Here is a 19,281-nt window from a genome sequence, read left to right on the forward strand (position 1 = left end):
TCTGGCCTGGATTCCGGGGTTATACCCCTACTCTTTTTTTCGAAGGACATCCAGGGGTTTTTAATGACCACAGAGAGTCACCTTGGTTCAATGTCTCATCTGAGGGATGGAGTTTTTTTGTGACCCAGTCACTATACTGTGGCATTAGAACCCACACAGACCACAGGTTGAGCATCCCTTGCTGACCTCACTAACACCTCTTCCAGCAGCAACCTAGTTTTTCCCAGGAGGTCTCCAGGTACTGACCAGGCACAACCCTGCATAGCTTCAGTGGGCAACCAGTCTTGGGCTACAGAGTGACATGGCTGCTGGTAATGACTCCAATACGAGCCACTCTCTCTTTAATCATTAGCAATGGGAGCAGGAGTTCCTTTGGGAGAACATGCTTTATCAAGATCAGTATGAGAGAGAGGAGCTAAAGGACAGAAGCATTAATTAAATGGAATGCATATGATTCGACTTGAAATCGACATCTGCATATAGCAAGTGGAGTGTACTTGATGTAGAACACACTGTAACTTCATTTATTCTCTACAGGTGTGTTCCTGAGATGTTGCAGTCATCTCACTGCAGTACTCTTTGCTCTAGTTTAGCTGCACATATTCTTCAGAGCATAGACATCTATGTATTGGTAATGAATGATTCTCTTCTAACCTCATTTCTTTTCTCCTTGTTCCTCTAAATCTAGACAGGTCCGTTAAGACAGTTGATGCGTAAGTAACCTGACATGAATGCTATTTCTGCTGCCCAGCACACGCCCAGACTCACGCAAGCAGAAAAGTGGCATCATTACAGGGCCAACCTCACACCAGGGGGAAGACCATTTAGGTGACAAAAACAGCTGCTGTCGGGAACTCCAAAGAGATGAAGAGAAAAATTTTTGATTAGAATCAGTGGTGCGAACAAAATTTTTACTACGGTCGATAGCAGTTTTCCTCTGCCCTTGGAAAATTTAACTGCTGCCATCGGCTATTATCCACATGGGTGAGTAAAATGGGGCTTTTATGATGAATTCCTTATCATACCTTAAGTAACAAAATCTGACATTGAAATATTTTCCTGTGTTTTTTGTTTGTTTGTTTGTTGTTTGGACCCCATCGACTTTCATTGTATAGGCTAATACAGTTGAAACATTCTTCAAAATATCTTCTTTTTTTGTTCTGTCCATACAGTCCATACCGGTTCAGAACAGAAAGGGTGTATAAATGAGTGAATTTTAATTTTTGAGTCAACTCCCCCTTTAATTCAGTGTCAAATGGATGGTAAAGGTGTCGTAAGCTATTTTTTGGAAATATCATATACCTTACAGATAACAATGAAAAGTGTAATGAAGAATCAAATATATCTCTGTTTCACCTGGGGTATACCACCCTTCTTTGAAGTTATAAAAATGGCAGAAGTCAGCAAAACACCTGAAATTGATTGTAAAAGCACCTTTAAATAACTATATTATGTTGTAGATATCTAACATAACTACAAACTTAGTAAGCTAAAGCAGGCATATTTGATTGTCACTTAGAAGCTGGGCTATTTCCATTCCTGTTTGATTCTGGGTGCAGATGTGTCAGCTGCAGTATTGTTTAACTTACACTAGCTTTGCACTGCCACACTCACCCAACCCCATCCTCACCCCTCTTGTCCTGATCTCAACTCACACTGTCTCTGATACTAATACAGACTGAACACCCTTTGGGCAGGCAGCCTCATCTAATGACACTCACCACAACGCACAAACAAAGCAAGCATCCATACAAACGCAATGCCAACAACGTGAATTTGACTTTCTCCCTCACTTTGTCTCTGTCCAACTATGTTCTGTCCTTTCAATGCCAAAATGGGATTTTCAAAAGGGTATAGAAGAGCCCTGTCAAACACACATACAAATACTTAGAAATATCAATACCATTTATACTGGAGTTCATCTTAAAACATTCAGTCCCAAAATCTGAACAACAAAATACCCTCTCACAAAATGGCACGTTGCACAAAAAGCTTTGTGCAATGCATATTAATAACCTTCTAGCCCCTACATCAAAGCAAAGCATATTAGACCTGATTTCAGGCTCAGTTTAAAGAATATGTATTACAAGAGTATTATCATAACATAAAAATGCTGTTTGCCTTTATTTGTCCTGTACTTGTATTACAGCTAGTGTTCTAATACTCACTGCACATTTAGAATTGCATTTTTGCCTATCAACCATGGCAGGCTCATATGCAAAAACTTGAGTACTTTTGGAAATCAATCTGGATAAAAGCATTTGCCAAGTGCCTTGAATGAAATATAGAACTACAGAGAAGCAAAATTAATCAAACAAAGAGTTTCATATTATGTAATTGTACAAAAATCTATAATTCGTTAACCCACCCAGGACAGCAATATCAGCCACCATGACTATACTGTAAATCTTACTGTAAAAATGACTGGATATTCATTACATTTTTTTTTTTCATCACATTTATTTATTACATTTAATTTTTTTTCTACAGAAGAAAGTAAGTTATACAGGTCTGGAACAACATGAGGTTATTGAATGACATAATTATTGGATGAACTGTTCCTTTAGATTGTCAAGTTGTTGAAGGAAAAACTAATATCATATTACTATATAATATAGCATTTTAATATATGACATTGTCAGTTCATATGTCGTACTTTTAATATTAATAATATCACAATTCTGGTTGATCAGGCAGCATGTAAATGCATGGTAGGCATTGCATTGTTAAGTGCTTATTGATTACATTACAGAAGCTGATTCATTACTATTGATTACAGCACTGTCTGATGCTGGACTATGATAGCTGATCTAATATTAAACCTCCAGGCACATTTTTAAGCTTCAGTCTCGACTCAAAGCAATGACAAAGTCAAAGTGCCAGGTACCATATGCTCATCCTCTAAAGGTCCTGAAGTATCTCAGAAGCAAAGGGATCCTCCACGCTCTTTTTATCTTCTGAGCCTCAAAGACACATCATTGCCTTTCTCATAATTCTTTCTCAAGTATTCTTTCAAGTGCTCCCTCATCTTTTTTTTTTTTACTGTAATCTCTTTTCTGAGTTTCACACTGTGATTCATCTTCTGTTAGTGGTTCTGGCAGGGGTTCCACATATTTCAAAGGCATTTGGTTGGTATTTTGTACAAAGAAGTTAATCCAATATAGATATATTTTCTATTTTTTATGTGAATTAATGTGAATAACCATGTGTTTTTTTATGTTCCTCATTTATTTGTTGCTTTAGATTAAAGCATCTGCTAAATAAATGTATATATGTGTGTATTTGAGTCTCAAGTCTCCCTGTACTCTCCACAGGCCTCAGACATTTAATGATTTATATCTCACCCTCCTCCATGCTGACTAGTAATAGCCCATCTTCTCCCCTGCCCCCATATATAATCTGTTTTACCCTCCTACAAAACCCCTGTAGGAGAGTTCGACAGATAATTATCGTACAATTCTCTTATACTCTGCGCTGAAAAGTATTAAGACTAAATTAATTTATAATGCTTTGAAAGTAACAAGAAGTGTTATAAAATTGGAATTGCTGTAAAAAAGGGGGGTGGGGGAGGGTGAGACTGGTGGGATAAAGCAATTATCAAGACATCCACAAGGTATTTGTCTGTGGTGGACAGCTAATGGCTTTGTATTTAAAAGGCTTAATGGCCAAAAGCGGCATAATGCAAATTCCTCTGTTAATTTTCTAAAAAGCTTTGTATAAAGCCACCCATCGAGCAATAAATCTGATTATGGAAATGAACAAACACCTACATGTGTCATGTTTATCCTAAAGCGAGGATTAGTAGCCAATGATATATTCTTATATTATTATATATTATATATTATATATTATATATTATATATAATATTATATTCTTTTGTCCTCTTCTGACAATCATTTAGATGAGTAAATAAGAATTCCAGCATGAATTCTGTTGATTTCAACAAAGTAATGAGCTTAATGCCAAATCCAGAACAGTCTCAAGTGCCTCATATACCATATATAATAAAAAAAAGTCATAAGTGTAAGTTATTGTGCGATTAAGCTATGGTGTTATTTGTGTGTGTGTGTGTGTGTGTTCAAGCTAACACAGATTACATTTCAATCATTCAAGGTCAGTGTTGGCTCATCATTTGCTTACATTAGCAGACTCACTGTCTCTCTGAAAGAGATATTTCCATTATGGTTAAACTCCTATAATTTTCAGATATTTTGTGAAAAAAATCTATATCACTCTTGGGGTTTGAATGCATTTGAAGCCCCTGTGTACAACTATGTGTGCAGCCTTTAGTTCAAAAGCAGATAAAACCATTGTCATTAATTTTTCAGCTAATTATCTCACATACAGCTTTTCATCCCTTGCAGCAATTCAGCATGAGAGAGAAAAAAGTAGAGAAAGCAAAAGCTACAGAGGCAGACAGTCAGGGAGGACAGAGGAGGGGACACCAGGGACAGGGTTTGATCCAGACAGAGCTCCAGGCAGACCGTCTAAACCCACCTCTTTTATCTCCATCAAAAGAATCCATCAAGAACTCGCACACACAAAAAAAAATCACAATGCAAAATAAATGCAAGCTTACTCTAAATGTATAATATAGCAGAAAGAAATAGGGAAGTAAATAAAGTTCTGAACATCGTGGACATCTCTACAACATTTGCATGCTAAGTGCTAATATAAAGATAAACTGATAAGAATCGATTTTACACGAGGCAATGTAACATTGGTGCCGTCATCGGGAAGATCAGAACAGTCCAAGAGCAAAGCATGATGGAAGAAATGTAACACAGATATAGATTCAGACACTGAACCACTTAAGTGACTGCCACATCTTTCATTCCCTAAAAGATGATTTAATTGGCAGAGAAATTATGTCACTGGAACATTTCCTGTCTATATTTATAGACAGATTTTTTAAGGCAGATTTTCTATGAAAAATTCAGCTTGGTTTGAAGCCGTTTTAATGACCTTGTGACATGGGAGATTTTGCTAAGTCATGGTAATGGTAATTTTCTCTTGGTCTTTATTGTGAAAAGGGAAAAATAAATAGTTAATATCAATAATGACATTATAATGATAGTTATACATTATAATATCATTATTAATATTAACTATTTATTTTCCCTTTTCACAATAAAGACCTTCAGCAATTGTTGTTTTGCATCTCTACACAATACACAATACTCTACACAATCTCTACAAAAGCTCTTTATCACTATTGAGCTTTGGGGTCACTAGTGTTTTAAATATTTAATATTAAGTTATCATAAATGGCTACATAAGAGTTTTGAGCTAGCTAAAGGATATGAAGTGAGCAGATCATGTTCAGCCTACCTCTCACATCGGCTGAAAACCTGGCAGAGTGTCGAGAAACAAAAAGCTTCAGCTCCTGGTCCAAGTTACAATCTATCAGATTTGTGTCCCATGAGCGAATTCCTGCAAGTCAGAGGAGAAAGGGTGAACATATGAAATGTGTTGTACTTTTAATCAGTCACGAAGAGAACAGTTCTTTATGCATTGGCAATACAGGCTACCACTTGCAACAAAAACTACCTCATTTCAAATGTTTATTTATTGAGTATGAAGTATGGTACATAATGTCAGGGATAGATCTGAAACTCAATTGGGAAAAATAACACTTACATTGGATCAGTCTAAAGAGGGAAGTAATCAAATAATCAGATTATGTTTCAGATCTTTCCAGCATATTGAACTGAAGCCCAATATCTCTTAAATTCACATGACTAAAAGCTGGGCTCTGTTGGTATACATGCAAAAGCTAATCAATGTATGGAAATATCTATGAACCTTCACGGTCAGTGGTTAGCCAGAACAGAGATTATGCTTTAGAGAGAACATTTCTCGATATCAGATATTCTTCAGAATGATCTGCTGCTGAATGTTAAAAGGTTAAGAAGGCTGTTCACACTGTTCATGACAAACTTGTTTTGTTTTATGATGGCATACTTGCTCTCCTCATGGGATCACAGAAGAATATTACCCCTATATTTCCACTACCGCACATGCACAACTGCAACTCGTGCCTTCAAGGCAAGTATAGTAATATACTGCTATTACTGCTGAATTTATGGTTAAAATGGTTAGAATTTAGCAGATGCCAAACCTCATTTACTCACAAGCTCCACAAAACAGGAGCACAAGTAGGCCTATCCCTGATGTAATTTCAGTTATTAATTCAATACAAAAGTAATGTGTTTTGTTTATCACAATTAAAAAAACAGCTGTGAAACTTTTTATTTAGCTTTGAAGCAGGCCTCACCAAAGTGATAGAACAGATGAAAAGAGTGATAATTCTCTGTTCTTTTTTTTCTTGCACACGTCATGCTCACAGGGATCTAACTAGACCTAACTATCCTACAACTAAAACTATCAGATTGGTGAATCAATTGAACCAGTTAACAAATCAGTCTGGGGTGTGTTTCCCAAAGCGAACTATGGTCGCAAGTTCCGTCGTTACCAATAGAGTTTAATGGGAATTACGACCATAGTTGGCTAATGATGCTTTCGGAAAATGCACCCCTGAATGATTCATTACTTAACAGGACTCAATTGGCCAGAAAGGTGTTCCAGAGTCAACAACATGACAATGAATGACAATTTTTTTTTTTTAATAATTAATTAATATTATTCTAAATGACTTATGTATGAGATCATGGATGTATTGCTACAAACTCAGCTGGGAAAGGGACTCATAAAATTACCGTAAACACACTAATTAATAAAATCTCATTTAAAAAACACAGTATGTCTCTACATATTGCTTCATTGCAGGATTACGTGACTACGTAGTTACGTCTTGACGTAAAGAACAACCGATCTGTTATTTGAATGAACAGTTAAAAAAAGGACAGGTATGCGCGTCCCATCACTACTGAAACGCCCTTTTTGGCAAGAACGTGGGGCCCTTCTGACTTTCCGTAGGGACTGCAGTGCGGACCGCGCCACGCCTACAAGCCGGTGATTAGAAAGGAGTGAGTAGAATAGAGGAGGATGGAATTAAATCAGGATGCGCAGCAACAATGTCTCCAGGTCTGGTCAAGTGGGCAGAAGTTATGGCTTTTGCTAGCTATGAAGTAGGCTACAGCTAGCAATTTAATATGATTCTTTTTTTCTAAAGCATTTAATTTTTGTAGTGTTAAACTGAATAAATAATTTCCTGAAATCTCTCTTGTATATGGTTATTTACGATGATTCCCACAAGAGTCGGATTCAGTATAGGATATAATAAGAAAAACACGAGTTTAGGAAACAAAGAACTGGCGCACCACATCACAACCATGCAGATGCAAGGTGATGGTGCACATCCTGACTGCAGAGCTGATCGATGCTCCGTATAAAGTCCCTCCACCCCGGCAAAACAAAGCGATTAGTCTTGTCGATCGACACGCTATAAATACGCATGCTGAATCATCCTGGCCCACAACACAAGTCAGACACTGAAGTTCCTCAAATTGCCAAAAACAACACATCTGGCTCATCAGATTGAGATGCACGCCCTGCGAAAACAGACATGGTGCTGATGATGGTGATGATGATGTCTTTGGGAAACTGGGTGGCGCGATGCGATCGCTTTGATAAGACACGCAGTGCACTCGCCAGTTGCTAACAGGGAGGGGCTGCGATACAGTTTCCATCTACATAGTCACACAACAAAGAAATCCAATAACATGATGCATGGAAAGTTACTTGCAGTCAGCAGAAATTTGTGGCCAGAGTCACACATTAAATCACCCTTTCAACCCCAAAGTGAGTTCAAGGTTAGTCTACTGAACTCGAAAAGACAACTGCATAAGATACACGGGTCTAAACATTATCTAAATATATTCATGGCAAAAATGAATGGCACTGCACAACATTTGTTCATTATTCTTGTCAGCTGAGCTACCTTTCTCAATGTCCGCAATGGCACACTTCAGATGCTCGTCAGTGACCAGCTCCCCAATGACCACCAGCAGGTAATATTTGCCCTCGTCGAAGTGATGTGTCGAGGCCGTGGGCGATGCCGTGTTCCTGGTGCTACTGACACCTCCGAAGGGTGCTGGAGTATCTACAGGTTCAACTAGCGTCGCCATTCTCTCAGACACTCACACACTCTCACGCACTCTCTGTCCGGTAACCTGAAGTGAGCTGCTATCTGAAGCCGTGCAGCGGGCGCAGAAGGAGTGGCCCAGGCTTTTATATCCTCAGACTCTGTGTCATAGTGATGAGGAACCGCCGCTGCCTCTCCTCTCATTCAGCTGATGTCATGCAGCAAATCATAAAACAGCGCGAGACCAGTTGGAACCCTGAAAAACCTTACATAATTAAAGGATGTCCAGAATTTGTCGTTAACATTGGATTAACCTGTTGACATGTGGATTTGGCATCGATATCCATAAAAGTTTACTCTTGAACGATTGCTGTAGCCTACTTTTTTATTTAAAGGTGTTCCGACAAAAAAAAAATCCGTTGATAATGTTGCATATACAAAACGTCATACCAATGAAGCTGGAAACGGAATAATTCAGAACAAGCCATTAACGAGTCTATTATTGCTAAATTATCTCAATAACATAACTTCATTTTATTAATATTCATCTCATTTTGAATAAAGGTTTGTCGGTGTATGTTTGTATCTCACAGAATTCATAACATGTCCAGTTAACATTTGAGAAATTAAACAAAAAGAGAAATTATATTTTGCAGAAATAAAATACAAAACTGGTGCAGGATGATTTTTGCCTTGTGACATTTGCTATTTTCATAACAACTAATCCCCTATAATTCATTCATGCAATGGAGAACATTTTATATTATTTAAATATACATAGGCCTATATATGTATATATCATTACATTTACCTCAGGCAAGTCATTTAGTGTACAAAGCATGTTAATTCACTAGAGAAATTAACTCTAGAGGGTAGCATTTCACTCAATATATGCACTATATTAGCTTATACATTCATTTTATTTACTTAACTGTTAGTAATATCTTAATTATTTAATATGTTTAAATTTGTTGTGAAACGTTATGACAGTGACTGTGAAAATGATTATATTTGAAAAATGAAAAACCTGGCTTATGTGCAATTTACATGTTTTATTTTATTATTATTTTTATTTTATTTCAGTGTTGATTACTATATAGCAACTGAATTTAATAGTTTGGGCTCTGTTGTTAATTGTAACCTTTAATATGATAGTAATGTGCAAGAAAGGGCTCCCTTTACAGCATTAGCAAAGATAGATATTTTATCCTTAAGAAAATGTTAATTATAATTGAATTTACTTAAAGAGACACAATTTGTTCAATAAACCACTGTTTAATAAAAAAAAAAAAAGCAATTTTTTGTTTAGTTGCCCCCCCCCCCCCCCCGCTGTACCGAACCATGACTTCAATACCGAGGTACAGATAATATATTCTCTTTTTCCCTTTGATTTTGAGGTGAAATTTGACCGCATGTTCTTTTATGTGAGATTCACCCATATAATCTAGCCTATTTAGGCCTATAGACTTCATATTTTGACTGCCAACCTCAGTTTTATCAGTGTTTTTTTAGAGCAAAACTTTCCAGTTACACACAAATAATCTACAAAAATTCAATAATATATTTCCTGCTCTGTTTTGTGTTTTCATGAGCTTCTGAAAGACAAGAATTTAGAAAGACTTTTAAGAAATGCAAATAAATTTAGTTTTTATTTTGCTCTGCTCTTTTTAATGCAGAAGCCCTTATACTGATGGAGTAGAGGGTGTTCCGTCTTGTCCCATCTTGATGATGTCATTTTAGGCAGAGTCATGGCACATATTTTACTGTCCCATTACACTGTTATACAGCTGTGTCATTGGGGTTCACCTGGAGCCATGTTTCAGTGTGTATTTGTTATTAGCACTCATTTGCATCATTACTATAGTAACGATTAATAATGAACACACACAAACTTGAGTATTTCATAGAAAAAGGTATAGTTTGTGTGTATTCTGTGTTGTTTTCATTCTTGATTAGTAATGAAAAAGTTGTTTTGTCAAGTCACTGTCTAGTATTATGAATTTTTGTTTTTCACTTCCTGCAGCTGTTTCAAATTAATCTGTTATCTGTGTGCATGTGTAAATATTTCAGGAAGATAAGTCAGTTTGTCAGCCACTGCAATGTTGGGCATGAGCCTACTGGAAGTGGGGCATGATTCAGCACATCAAACATTCAGTACAGTACATCTGGAAAAGTGCAAGCCTGTTATAAATATATTATAAGATCATATGTGAGCCAAAGAGATGTATTTTTGTTAAATGTAGTGTGATATTAAAGTCTTATCAAGGGTGCATGATGTAAAGCGATAGAATGGAATATATTAGAAGAAGTGGAAAATGTTAATATTAAAAGTGTGTGAATATGATCGTGTATTATGGCTGTATTTGAGAGAGCATTCACATTTAAACCAGAATTAGAGATTGAGTTGAGTCAATATATGAATGAAATCAGAATAGAGCAAAGGAGAAAAGAGAATTCAATTATTTCATCAACAATTATGTTTTGTCATTGTCTGTCATGACAACAACATTTGTTGCTATGGTAGCTGCACCACTGGGACCACAGTCAGCCCATCGCTGCATGGGGTACCAGATTAAAGTCACCCTGAAATCAAGATCAACAAATTTTCCTCCTTTTTATTGAATATACTGTAGCAGTATTTATTTGAAATTATTTATCAATGAACATCATTATTATTATTATTTAATTTGTGTCCCCATGTAATCATTAATAAAAATAACTTCCCCTCCCACTTGCATCTCGTCTTCTCTGATGGTGTGTTTACTGGTGTAAGGGCGAGACAACCTGTCACTCAGCAATAGCAAACCAAAACTATCAATTGCTGATGGGCAAAATCAAGTCCTGCCCTATATCTTTTTCTTGTTCGAGAAGCAGTTTCACTCAGATATACTGCATGTCATAAATGGGAAGAAAAGACATCACAACTTCTGTTTCACAATAGCAATCATCATCGCTGAGGAGATGCCCAGTCTGGCATATGAGTGGAGAAGAGTGACAAGATCTGTTATGCTCAAGTTTGATCAGTTTTTATAACATTTTCTTTAACTAAAAAATTTTTACACAGATTAATTATTAAAATTATTAAATGATTAATTTAAAATATAATTCCAGGTCGTCCTCGCTGATGATTATAATAAATTAAGAAAACACAAAACATTAGTTTAAATCATATTTTTGGAACACATGCCAAATAATATTATTGTTGCTCCCAGGCAGAGATTTTTCCTTATTTAAAACAACTTTTAAAAAAAATAATGAAGAGCATGACTCGTCTTATTTAGGCAAATATTGCTGTGTGCTAGACACTAATTCGATGGGAGGCACTCTGACGCTGTGTCTGAAATCGTGTATTGTCTGTGTAGGTACTACACTGTAAAAAAAATCCCGTTGTTTCTACGGAAAAATACCGGCAGCTGTGGTTACCAGAACAATACTGTAAAAATGACATCAAACCATAAACATACTTACGGAGTTACATGTGGATTTCAGTACATTGGATTTCAGTACACTGTAAAAAAAATCCCAGTAAAATTTACTGTAAAATAACATATTTCATTAACTGATATAATGTTAATTTACTAACCTAATGAAGTACTAATATCTGTTTTGTACCTTTATAATACACTGACAGTCACCAAACACAGTGGTGATAAGAGTCCCTTGATGAATCAAAGTTCATCACAAGCTGAGGAGGACAATACTAATATATAGAAGGAGCACACAGTGTCATTCATACACACACTAAACACCATCATGGTAACATGCATGAAATTTTAAAAATGCAAAAAAACATTAATTTAACAACATTAGATGTAACATAAAACCCTAATGTACATAACTGATTAGAAAAAAATGAGAAAAACTAAGAAGTTATTTCAACAAAAATATATCAAATGTGAAGTGTCACGCAGGGAATTGTGGGAATGTCAATTTACGGTTTTTCACTGTAAATTTTACAATGAATTGTTATTTTTCACTTTCCAAAACTGTGAATTTAACGGTATTTTACGTTGTAAAATGTATGTAAAATTACATTAAATGTACCGTTAGATCTATTACAGTTATTCACCGTATATAGTACGGAAACTTTCTGTAAACCAATTAACAGTTTTTCACCGCAGCATTTTTACAGTCTTTTACTGTTAAAATCATGGTCATTTTTTACAGTGTACATTTAAATTTGAATTTATGACCCTTAAAAAAGTACTCTCAATACAGTATGAATATGGGTAGTATGAATGAAATTCGGACTTACTACATCCATGTTGTTACTGTCATGTGACCAACCAGCATCATTTGCGTTGCTTCATCTCCATTCATAAATCCTCACCTGAGGCCTTACGGGATAGTAAAGTGTCCATGCACACTTCAGAATCTTGGTGGATCAGGTCATCCGGGAACTTTTCGCCTCTGTTTTTTGACTATGTATTTGGACATACTGCTCTTTTGACGTACTGCTTTTTGCATATTATATTGTAGGGAGGTATTCGATTTCGCAGCGTCAGTGTATAAGCACATAAGCTAATGCCCACGTGCTACCATTACAGTCCAGGTTCTGTGGAAGACACACATACCAATTTATCTAAGCAGTCATCATGGGGAAACAATGTGAGCAAATGCACCTGAAAATAAAATGATGTCAGTGTCATTATTGTGATAAACATGACATTATGTCAGCCTGTGAAAACCAGAAAATTACAGGAAAGTCTGTTTTCTTCTGCAGGGCAGCAGGAAAACACTAGCAGCTTGACAGTTTTTGGACTGAATAAGTGTCTGCTGTTTTGATGAGTCAGAAGGACCTCCCACTGATCTGTCTCCACAGAGTACCTTGCTCTGTCTGAGTCTGCCATCTACACAGTGGTACACACTGTCTGCCTGTCACATTAACAAACACTAAATGGGTCAAATAAGGTAAGAGAAAGTATAGCGCTAATAGGACTTGATGTTTCAACGGGGACACCTGGCATCTCAGATACACCCCCCTCAAATCCATATCCACCTGTCTTTATCTCACCGCCCAGTTGATGTCCTTCCAGTCCACAGCCAATTGCTGCTTCTTTCCGCTGCATTCGACAGGGACTTGATTGCTTGTTGGAGAGAGCGACCCCTAACTCCTATTTTCCTCAGTAGACTGGTTGTGCGTGGTGACAAAACCTTCCAGCCATTTTGCACAACTTCGGTTGCCAGTTTAGAGTCCTTGAAACATTTTCTCTCAAATGCTTTCTCCACTCCATCCTCTCATGGTGCTGTAAGCTCCATATCACTCTAAAAGTAACATAGCTTCACTTTAAAAAGTAATTCAAGGGACCTGTTCCCACAACTTAAAGGATTAGTCCACTTTTAAATAAACTTTTCCTGATAATTTACTCACCCCCATGTCATCCAAGATGTTCATGTCTTTCTTTCGTCAGTCGAAAAGAAATTAAGGTTTTTGAGGAAAACAGTCCAGGATTTTTCTGGATTTCAACGGCTACCAACAGGTTGAAGGTCCAAATTGCAGTTTCAGTGCAGCTTCAAAGGGCTTTAAACGATATCAGATGAGGAATAAGGGTCTTATCTAGCAAAAAAATATCGCCTTGAACGTACTTCCCGTTTCCGCATTCTTCAAAACGCTTACGCTGAATGTCCTACGCTGTCCCTATTCTACTTACGGGAAAAAACGAAACTGGCGCCGTGTTTGTTCCTTAAGTAGAATAGGGAAGGCGTAGAACATTCAGTGTACGCGTTTTGAAGAATGCGGAAACGGGAAGTACGTTCAAGGTGATATATTGTGCTTATAAAGCATAAACGGTTGTATTTTTTCAGAAAATGACCAATTGTTTCACTAGATAAGACCCTTATTCCTCGTCTGGTATCGTTTAAAGCCCTTTGAAGCTGCACTGAAACTGCAATTTGGACCTTCAACCTGTTGGTAGCCGTTGAAATCCACTATATGGAGAAAAATCCTGGAATGTTTTCCTCAAAAACCTTAGTTTCTTTTTGACTGACGAAAGAAAGACATGAACATCTTGAATTGTCTTGATAACTTCAAAAATTAGGCAGTTGATTTCTAGGTATGCACAGTCATCTCCTGAGGGTGCTGGCTGTGTTTACTAAGAAATATCTCAAAGCGTACAGCTGTCTAGCGCCTGTTGACTTTCTTGTCAAGGAAAGAAAGCCATATGGAATATTATTTGACTTTGAGAAGTTTAGATATTTTAATTCAGTCTATCATTCAGACTTGTCTGGTGATTATGGCTGCAATTAATTCAGAGGAATTAAAAAGGTGAAATAATCATCTGAATAAGCTGGGAGCAGAGAATGCACGGGCAGTTTTCGGGGGGGCTGCTTGCGTGCATTGTGCGCAGCTGGCATTCGGGACGCTCCGCTGCTGCCTGGTCATATTCCATGAAAGTGACCAGGCTTGTGCTTCCCGCGGTGTGGTTCCTGCATCTGCCGAGGCGGTGCATCGTCTCAGATCGTGGGGGTCGCAACTGGAACTGGTAGAGGAGTTTGAGATGGCTTCGGCCTTTCTCAGCCATTATCCGCCAGCACCAGCAGTCTTGCAAGGGATCTGGAAGCCCGCTCTGCTGCTTCTTCCACCCCAAGTAAGAGCCCAATGCTGTGTCGGTCTAGCTCTAAGGAGTTGGATTTTCTTATCAAGGACTTGCTCCCCCATACCTCGCTTATAGGAACTCCTGGGGGTTGTGTTCTTGCAGTAGCCGGATTAAATATCATATGGCTAGCTGTAAAGCAGGAGGTACACAAGACCGATCTCCATAACGAGTTGTTGAGATCGTGGAAATGGCCATTTTTCACCTAGAATTGAAAGTTTCTTTGATTCTGGGCTTGAAGGAGAACAGCTATGGGATGATGCCTCGAGTGGAAGAGACTGTACAGACTGAACAAATGTTATGACTGTTACCTCTGTTCCCTGAGAAGGGAATGAGATGCTGCATCCCTTTGCCATACTTCCTGCATGCCTGGGAGAGGCTTGCTTCAGCCTATCAAAAGCTGAAGCTGCGTTGCCAGCTTCACTTTGTAGCTTCGAGGTGACTCAGCACCAATCAGTATTTGATTAGTTGCACGCATGCTTCAGACGCAGTAACGCGAGGTGTTTCCCAAAGTGTTGTCATATGATGCAGCATCTCGTTCCCCTTCTCAGGGAACAGGGGCACAGTTGTAACCCCAGACATTTTCTCTTTTCTAGATTCACCCATTTAGTCTGTGAGTCCAGTGAGATGGCCTTAGCTTTCCACTTTGCATCCTCCTGCTTCTTCATCTCTTCCACCATGAGCCATCTCTTCTACCCTGATGTTGCCTTATACCATTGAGGAGCTTTTGGGACGAGCCCAAAGCCTGCTCTCCCATGTTGGACTTGACCAACCACGTCCCTGAAATGAAATGCTGACTTTGCATTGTACACGGCTTCAGATGGAGTCCACTTTTTCTCCTCACTGCCACCCAAGGGGCCACTGTTCAAATGGCAATATCTTCAGAGTCAGTGAGGGTCATGGCCAACCTTGCTTTGGTTCATTTGAATTCTTCCACTAGACTTGTTGTAATTGATAATTCTAGTTTACCATTCTCTTATAGTCCCACAACACTACAGCCCCTGTATAGTCCAAGCCACTGTTTCACCTGTGCTTATCACTTTTTCCAGATTTTCCACTTTGCTGAGAGGGGATCTCGTACACAGTTAAAGGCCACATGAGTCTTAGGAGTATGCCAAAATGTAAGCACCACAGCTTTTCCTGGCAGGAATGTCTTGTTAATATGATTTATGTACATGATGGTATCCTTTTTTATTTGTTCAAACTGCCTGTCTTTGAGCTTTGCATCATACCATCTGCCCAAACTTTTCACTGGCCGTTCAATATGAAATCTTTTATCTGTGACATGACCTTTGACAATGGAGATGCTCCTGCATTTACTGTTTAATGTGATGTTTTGATAAAGCTTTTCTAAAGGTCTTTTGATGCAGAGGACAGTTGTCGTAAGGGTTGTTATATCATCCATATCCAATCGTATAAGTGGTAACCACTGACTGTGGTCGTCTCTCCTCCTCCTCCTCCTCCTCCACCTATTTCGAGGCTCTGATTTTGAGCTCCTCTGCCATAGTAAAGGCCAAAGGGGAGATGGTGCACCCTGCCGTGATGCCTACTTCCGATGGTTGCCATGTTGTGGTGAACTTAGGTGTAGTGAGGCAAAGCTGCAAATCTTGGAATGTTTTACCAGATTTGTTATTATTATAGGTAACTAAAAGAACTCAAAAACCATCCACATGAAGGAATGAGGGACTGATCCAAAGGCGTTGGCCAGATCGAGAGACAAGACATGCAGTTCAGGCAGTTACCTAAAGGATCCATTTAAACTTTTATCCTTAAATGTCCTTTATACATACATATACAGTATATGCCTGGTTTCACAGACAAGGCTTAAGCTTAGTCCCAAGCTTAGTGCCATTGATTTGTGTCAAGATTCACACCAGTAATGTCTTTTCTAAGGCATATTTATAAAAGCTACTTAAAGGGATAGTTCACCCAAAAATGAAAATTTGATGTTTATCTGCTTACCCCCAGCGCATCCAAGATGTAGGTGTCGAAACGATCGGTTTGTGCAATAAACCGAACAGTATTTATATCATTTTTTAACTCTAATACACCACTATGTTCAACCGCATGCAGCACTCGAATCGTTTGGTCTGATCGTGCTCTGACAGCGGCAGTGATGTCTCGCGCATATACCATAGACTGTAAAAGGCATACTTCAATGAGAGCGAGACATCACTGCCGCTGTCAGAGCGCAATCAGACATTACTAACGAGTGCTGCATGCGGTTGAACATAGTGGTGTATTAGAGTTAAAAAATTATATAAATACTGTTCGGTTTATCGCACAAACCGATCGTTTCGTGTCTTAGGACATCAATGTGTCGTCACGAGCCGCAGGGATTAATTTGGACTTGTCTATGCAAGTTTTATTTACTCTCATAGTAGAAGTTCCCATCCACTAGCATTATTTGACTGACAGACAGCAACGGTTGGAGTTAAAAATCATCATTTGTGTTCTACTGAAGAAACAAAGTCACCTACATCTTGGATGCGCTGGGGGTAAGCAGATAAACATCAAATTTTCATTTTTGGGTGAACTATCCCTTTAAATGTCCTAATTTAACTTAGGCCTACTCCTGGTTTAGACTAAGCCCTGTCTGTGAAACCAGGCCTTAATCTAGTTGGGCTGATTCTGTCATAAGCAATATTTTGAATTTGTATAAAACCAGTTAAAGGTGCTCTAAGCGAAGTCATGCGTTTTTAGGCCAAAACATTTTTTGTCACATACAGCAAACATCTCCTCACTATCCGCTAGCTGCCTGTCTCCTGAACACACTGTAAAAAACACGGTCTCTGTAGTCACCACAAGCTCCAAAATGGCAATAAAAACAAACTGGTGCAGCCTGGACCACGAAACATAATAAACATGCTCCAGCCAATAAACAACAAGAATGATTTTAAATGCCCGTTCATGACTGTTTCAGGAAGCACGAAGGGAAGGGGAGGAGGAGGAGGAGGGAGGGTCTAGCTAGCCTCTGTTTTGTTTGACAACACTTTGAACGTCAACAGGAAGTTACTCCGCCAGGATCGCTTAGAGCACCTTTAATTTAGATGTAACCTCATGAAGAAACATTACAAAACAAGTAGAAAGAAGCTTTCTATTATGCTATTTTCAAAACACAGCAAAAGACAAGAGTATACTATCCTGGGCCTTTCAACATAATCTTTTCAGGATCAGAACGTTTCAGAAAGTTTCAGTATTGTGCTTCCCCCTAGTGTTCTGATGAGGTATCACACAATGTATAACCTTCCTTGTTTGTTAAGTTACTTTTCAGAGCATCTATATAATTAAAAGTTTGGCCCTTAAAGTACTTACTGGATTTTACTTATTTAAAATAATTCAGGGTGCATATATTTGTCTTCAATTTTAAAATACAACAGTTTCTCATAAATGTACATTGATGCTCGAACATCTCCTACTTGTCTCTGTAGTTAAAAGAGGCCTCAGATTATTATTTATTGATCATGCTACTATTGTCTGCAAAATATTACATTGAGAGGCTTAACTGTAATATCATCCTGATCTAAAAAACTCACTTGCTCCTGCAACATTTTCTTAACGCCACTAGGTGTCGTTATCATACTGTTTTACACATTCTCCTCTTTATGAGTTCTTATTCAAACGCATACCGATTCACTCCACATAGTAGTAATTTATGGTAGCCTAAGCCGTCGTCAAATCAGACTACTGAAACAGTTTCTCTTTGCTAGTAGACAGTGCCTCTAACTACATGTCTGAACGTCCTGTGTTTGTATAAAGGGGGTGTGTCATCATGAGTCATGTTTTATCCAGTCATAGTTTATGGTTCTTTTAAAAGAGCTTTTTACTAAGGATAAGGACGCACCTCTTCAGTCGGTATTTTAGATTTATGGAAGAGTATAAAGCACAAAACCACCAATGTACGGTTTTAAATTCCACGAAGTTAAATCTTTTAATTTGTAATGGCCATCATGTCAAATGGGAATGTAAGTGATGTGATATGTGGCATCTTCATACAGGCTATCACATGGCGTAGAGCCAAAATGTTGAAAAAAGTATTTTCAGACTCCACATGTACAGTGTAAAAACTGTTTGCAATCCATGAGGTAAATTTGGTAAATTATGTTACCCATGAACGCCAGGCACTATTTGGCTGCATCCGAATATGCATACTTAGGCGAAAAACTGTATGTAAAACAATAGGGCGATGTCAGAATTCACAGTAAAGCAGAGCAATATTAAAATATGTGTTCTGAGTTTGTCACAGCACAGAAAAATGTGTTGTTATTATTAATCATACAACCAAATTTGAATTATTAAAAACGCCAAGTAGGCTTGAACTAAGTTTTAAAAATCTTGAAAAAATAAGAAGTAGCCTATTCTCTGCTCTCAAACGCTGGGGGCGTGTCTGCTGTAGACGTTGAAACCACGCCCACTCGCGATAAAGATGCCGTCTCTCTCAACTTACTCTCTCAACCTCTCATAAGTCAAACATACTGATGATATAAAACAGTTCATACGAGTTCAATAGTCCTACCTTAATATTCTAAAGCAACGAGAATATTTTTGTGCGCCAAAAAAAAAAAACTAAATAACGACTTTTCAACAATATAGTGATGGGCCGATTTCAAAACACTGCTTCGGAGCTTTACGAATCGAAT

At 38.0% G+C, this 19,281-nt stretch overlaps 1 protein-coding gene across 6 annotated transcripts in view; it reads right to left on the minus strand.

The window, feature by feature from the left end:
- The window catches only part of map1b (microtubule-associated protein 1B), a 72,315-nt gene that overhangs the window by 12,926 nt on the left and 40,108 nt on the right, over positions 1–19,281 (minus strand). For 4 of the 6 annotated variants that reach the window (XM_067407747.1, XM_067407745.1, XM_067407744.1 and 1 more), the window contains 5 exons: positions 12,304–12,603; positions 11,661–11,733; positions 11,517–11,556; positions 7,905–8,304; positions 5,333–5,434 (listed from right to left, as the gene is read on the minus strand). In XM_067407747.1, the coding sequence (XP_067263848.1) occupies positions 5,333–5,434; positions 7,905–8,091 (289 nt within the window). In that variant the 5' untranslated portion in view covers positions 8,092–8,304; positions 11,517–11,556; positions 11,661–11,733; positions 12,304–12,603. The remainder of the gene's footprint in view (positions 1–5,332; positions 5,435–7,904; positions 8,305–11,516; positions 11,557–11,660; positions 11,734–12,303; positions 12,604–19,281) is intronic. The other 2 variants (XM_067407749.1, XM_067407748.1) reach the window with 1 other exon arrangement.

This window comes from Chanodichthys erythropterus, chromosome 13, assembly GCF_024489055.1.
Source record: "Chanodichthys erythropterus isolate Z2021 chromosome 13, ASM2448905v1, whole genome shotgun sequence".
NCBI lineage: Eukaryota > Metazoa > Chordata > Actinopteri > Cypriniformes > Xenocyprididae > Chanodichthys > Chanodichthys erythropterus.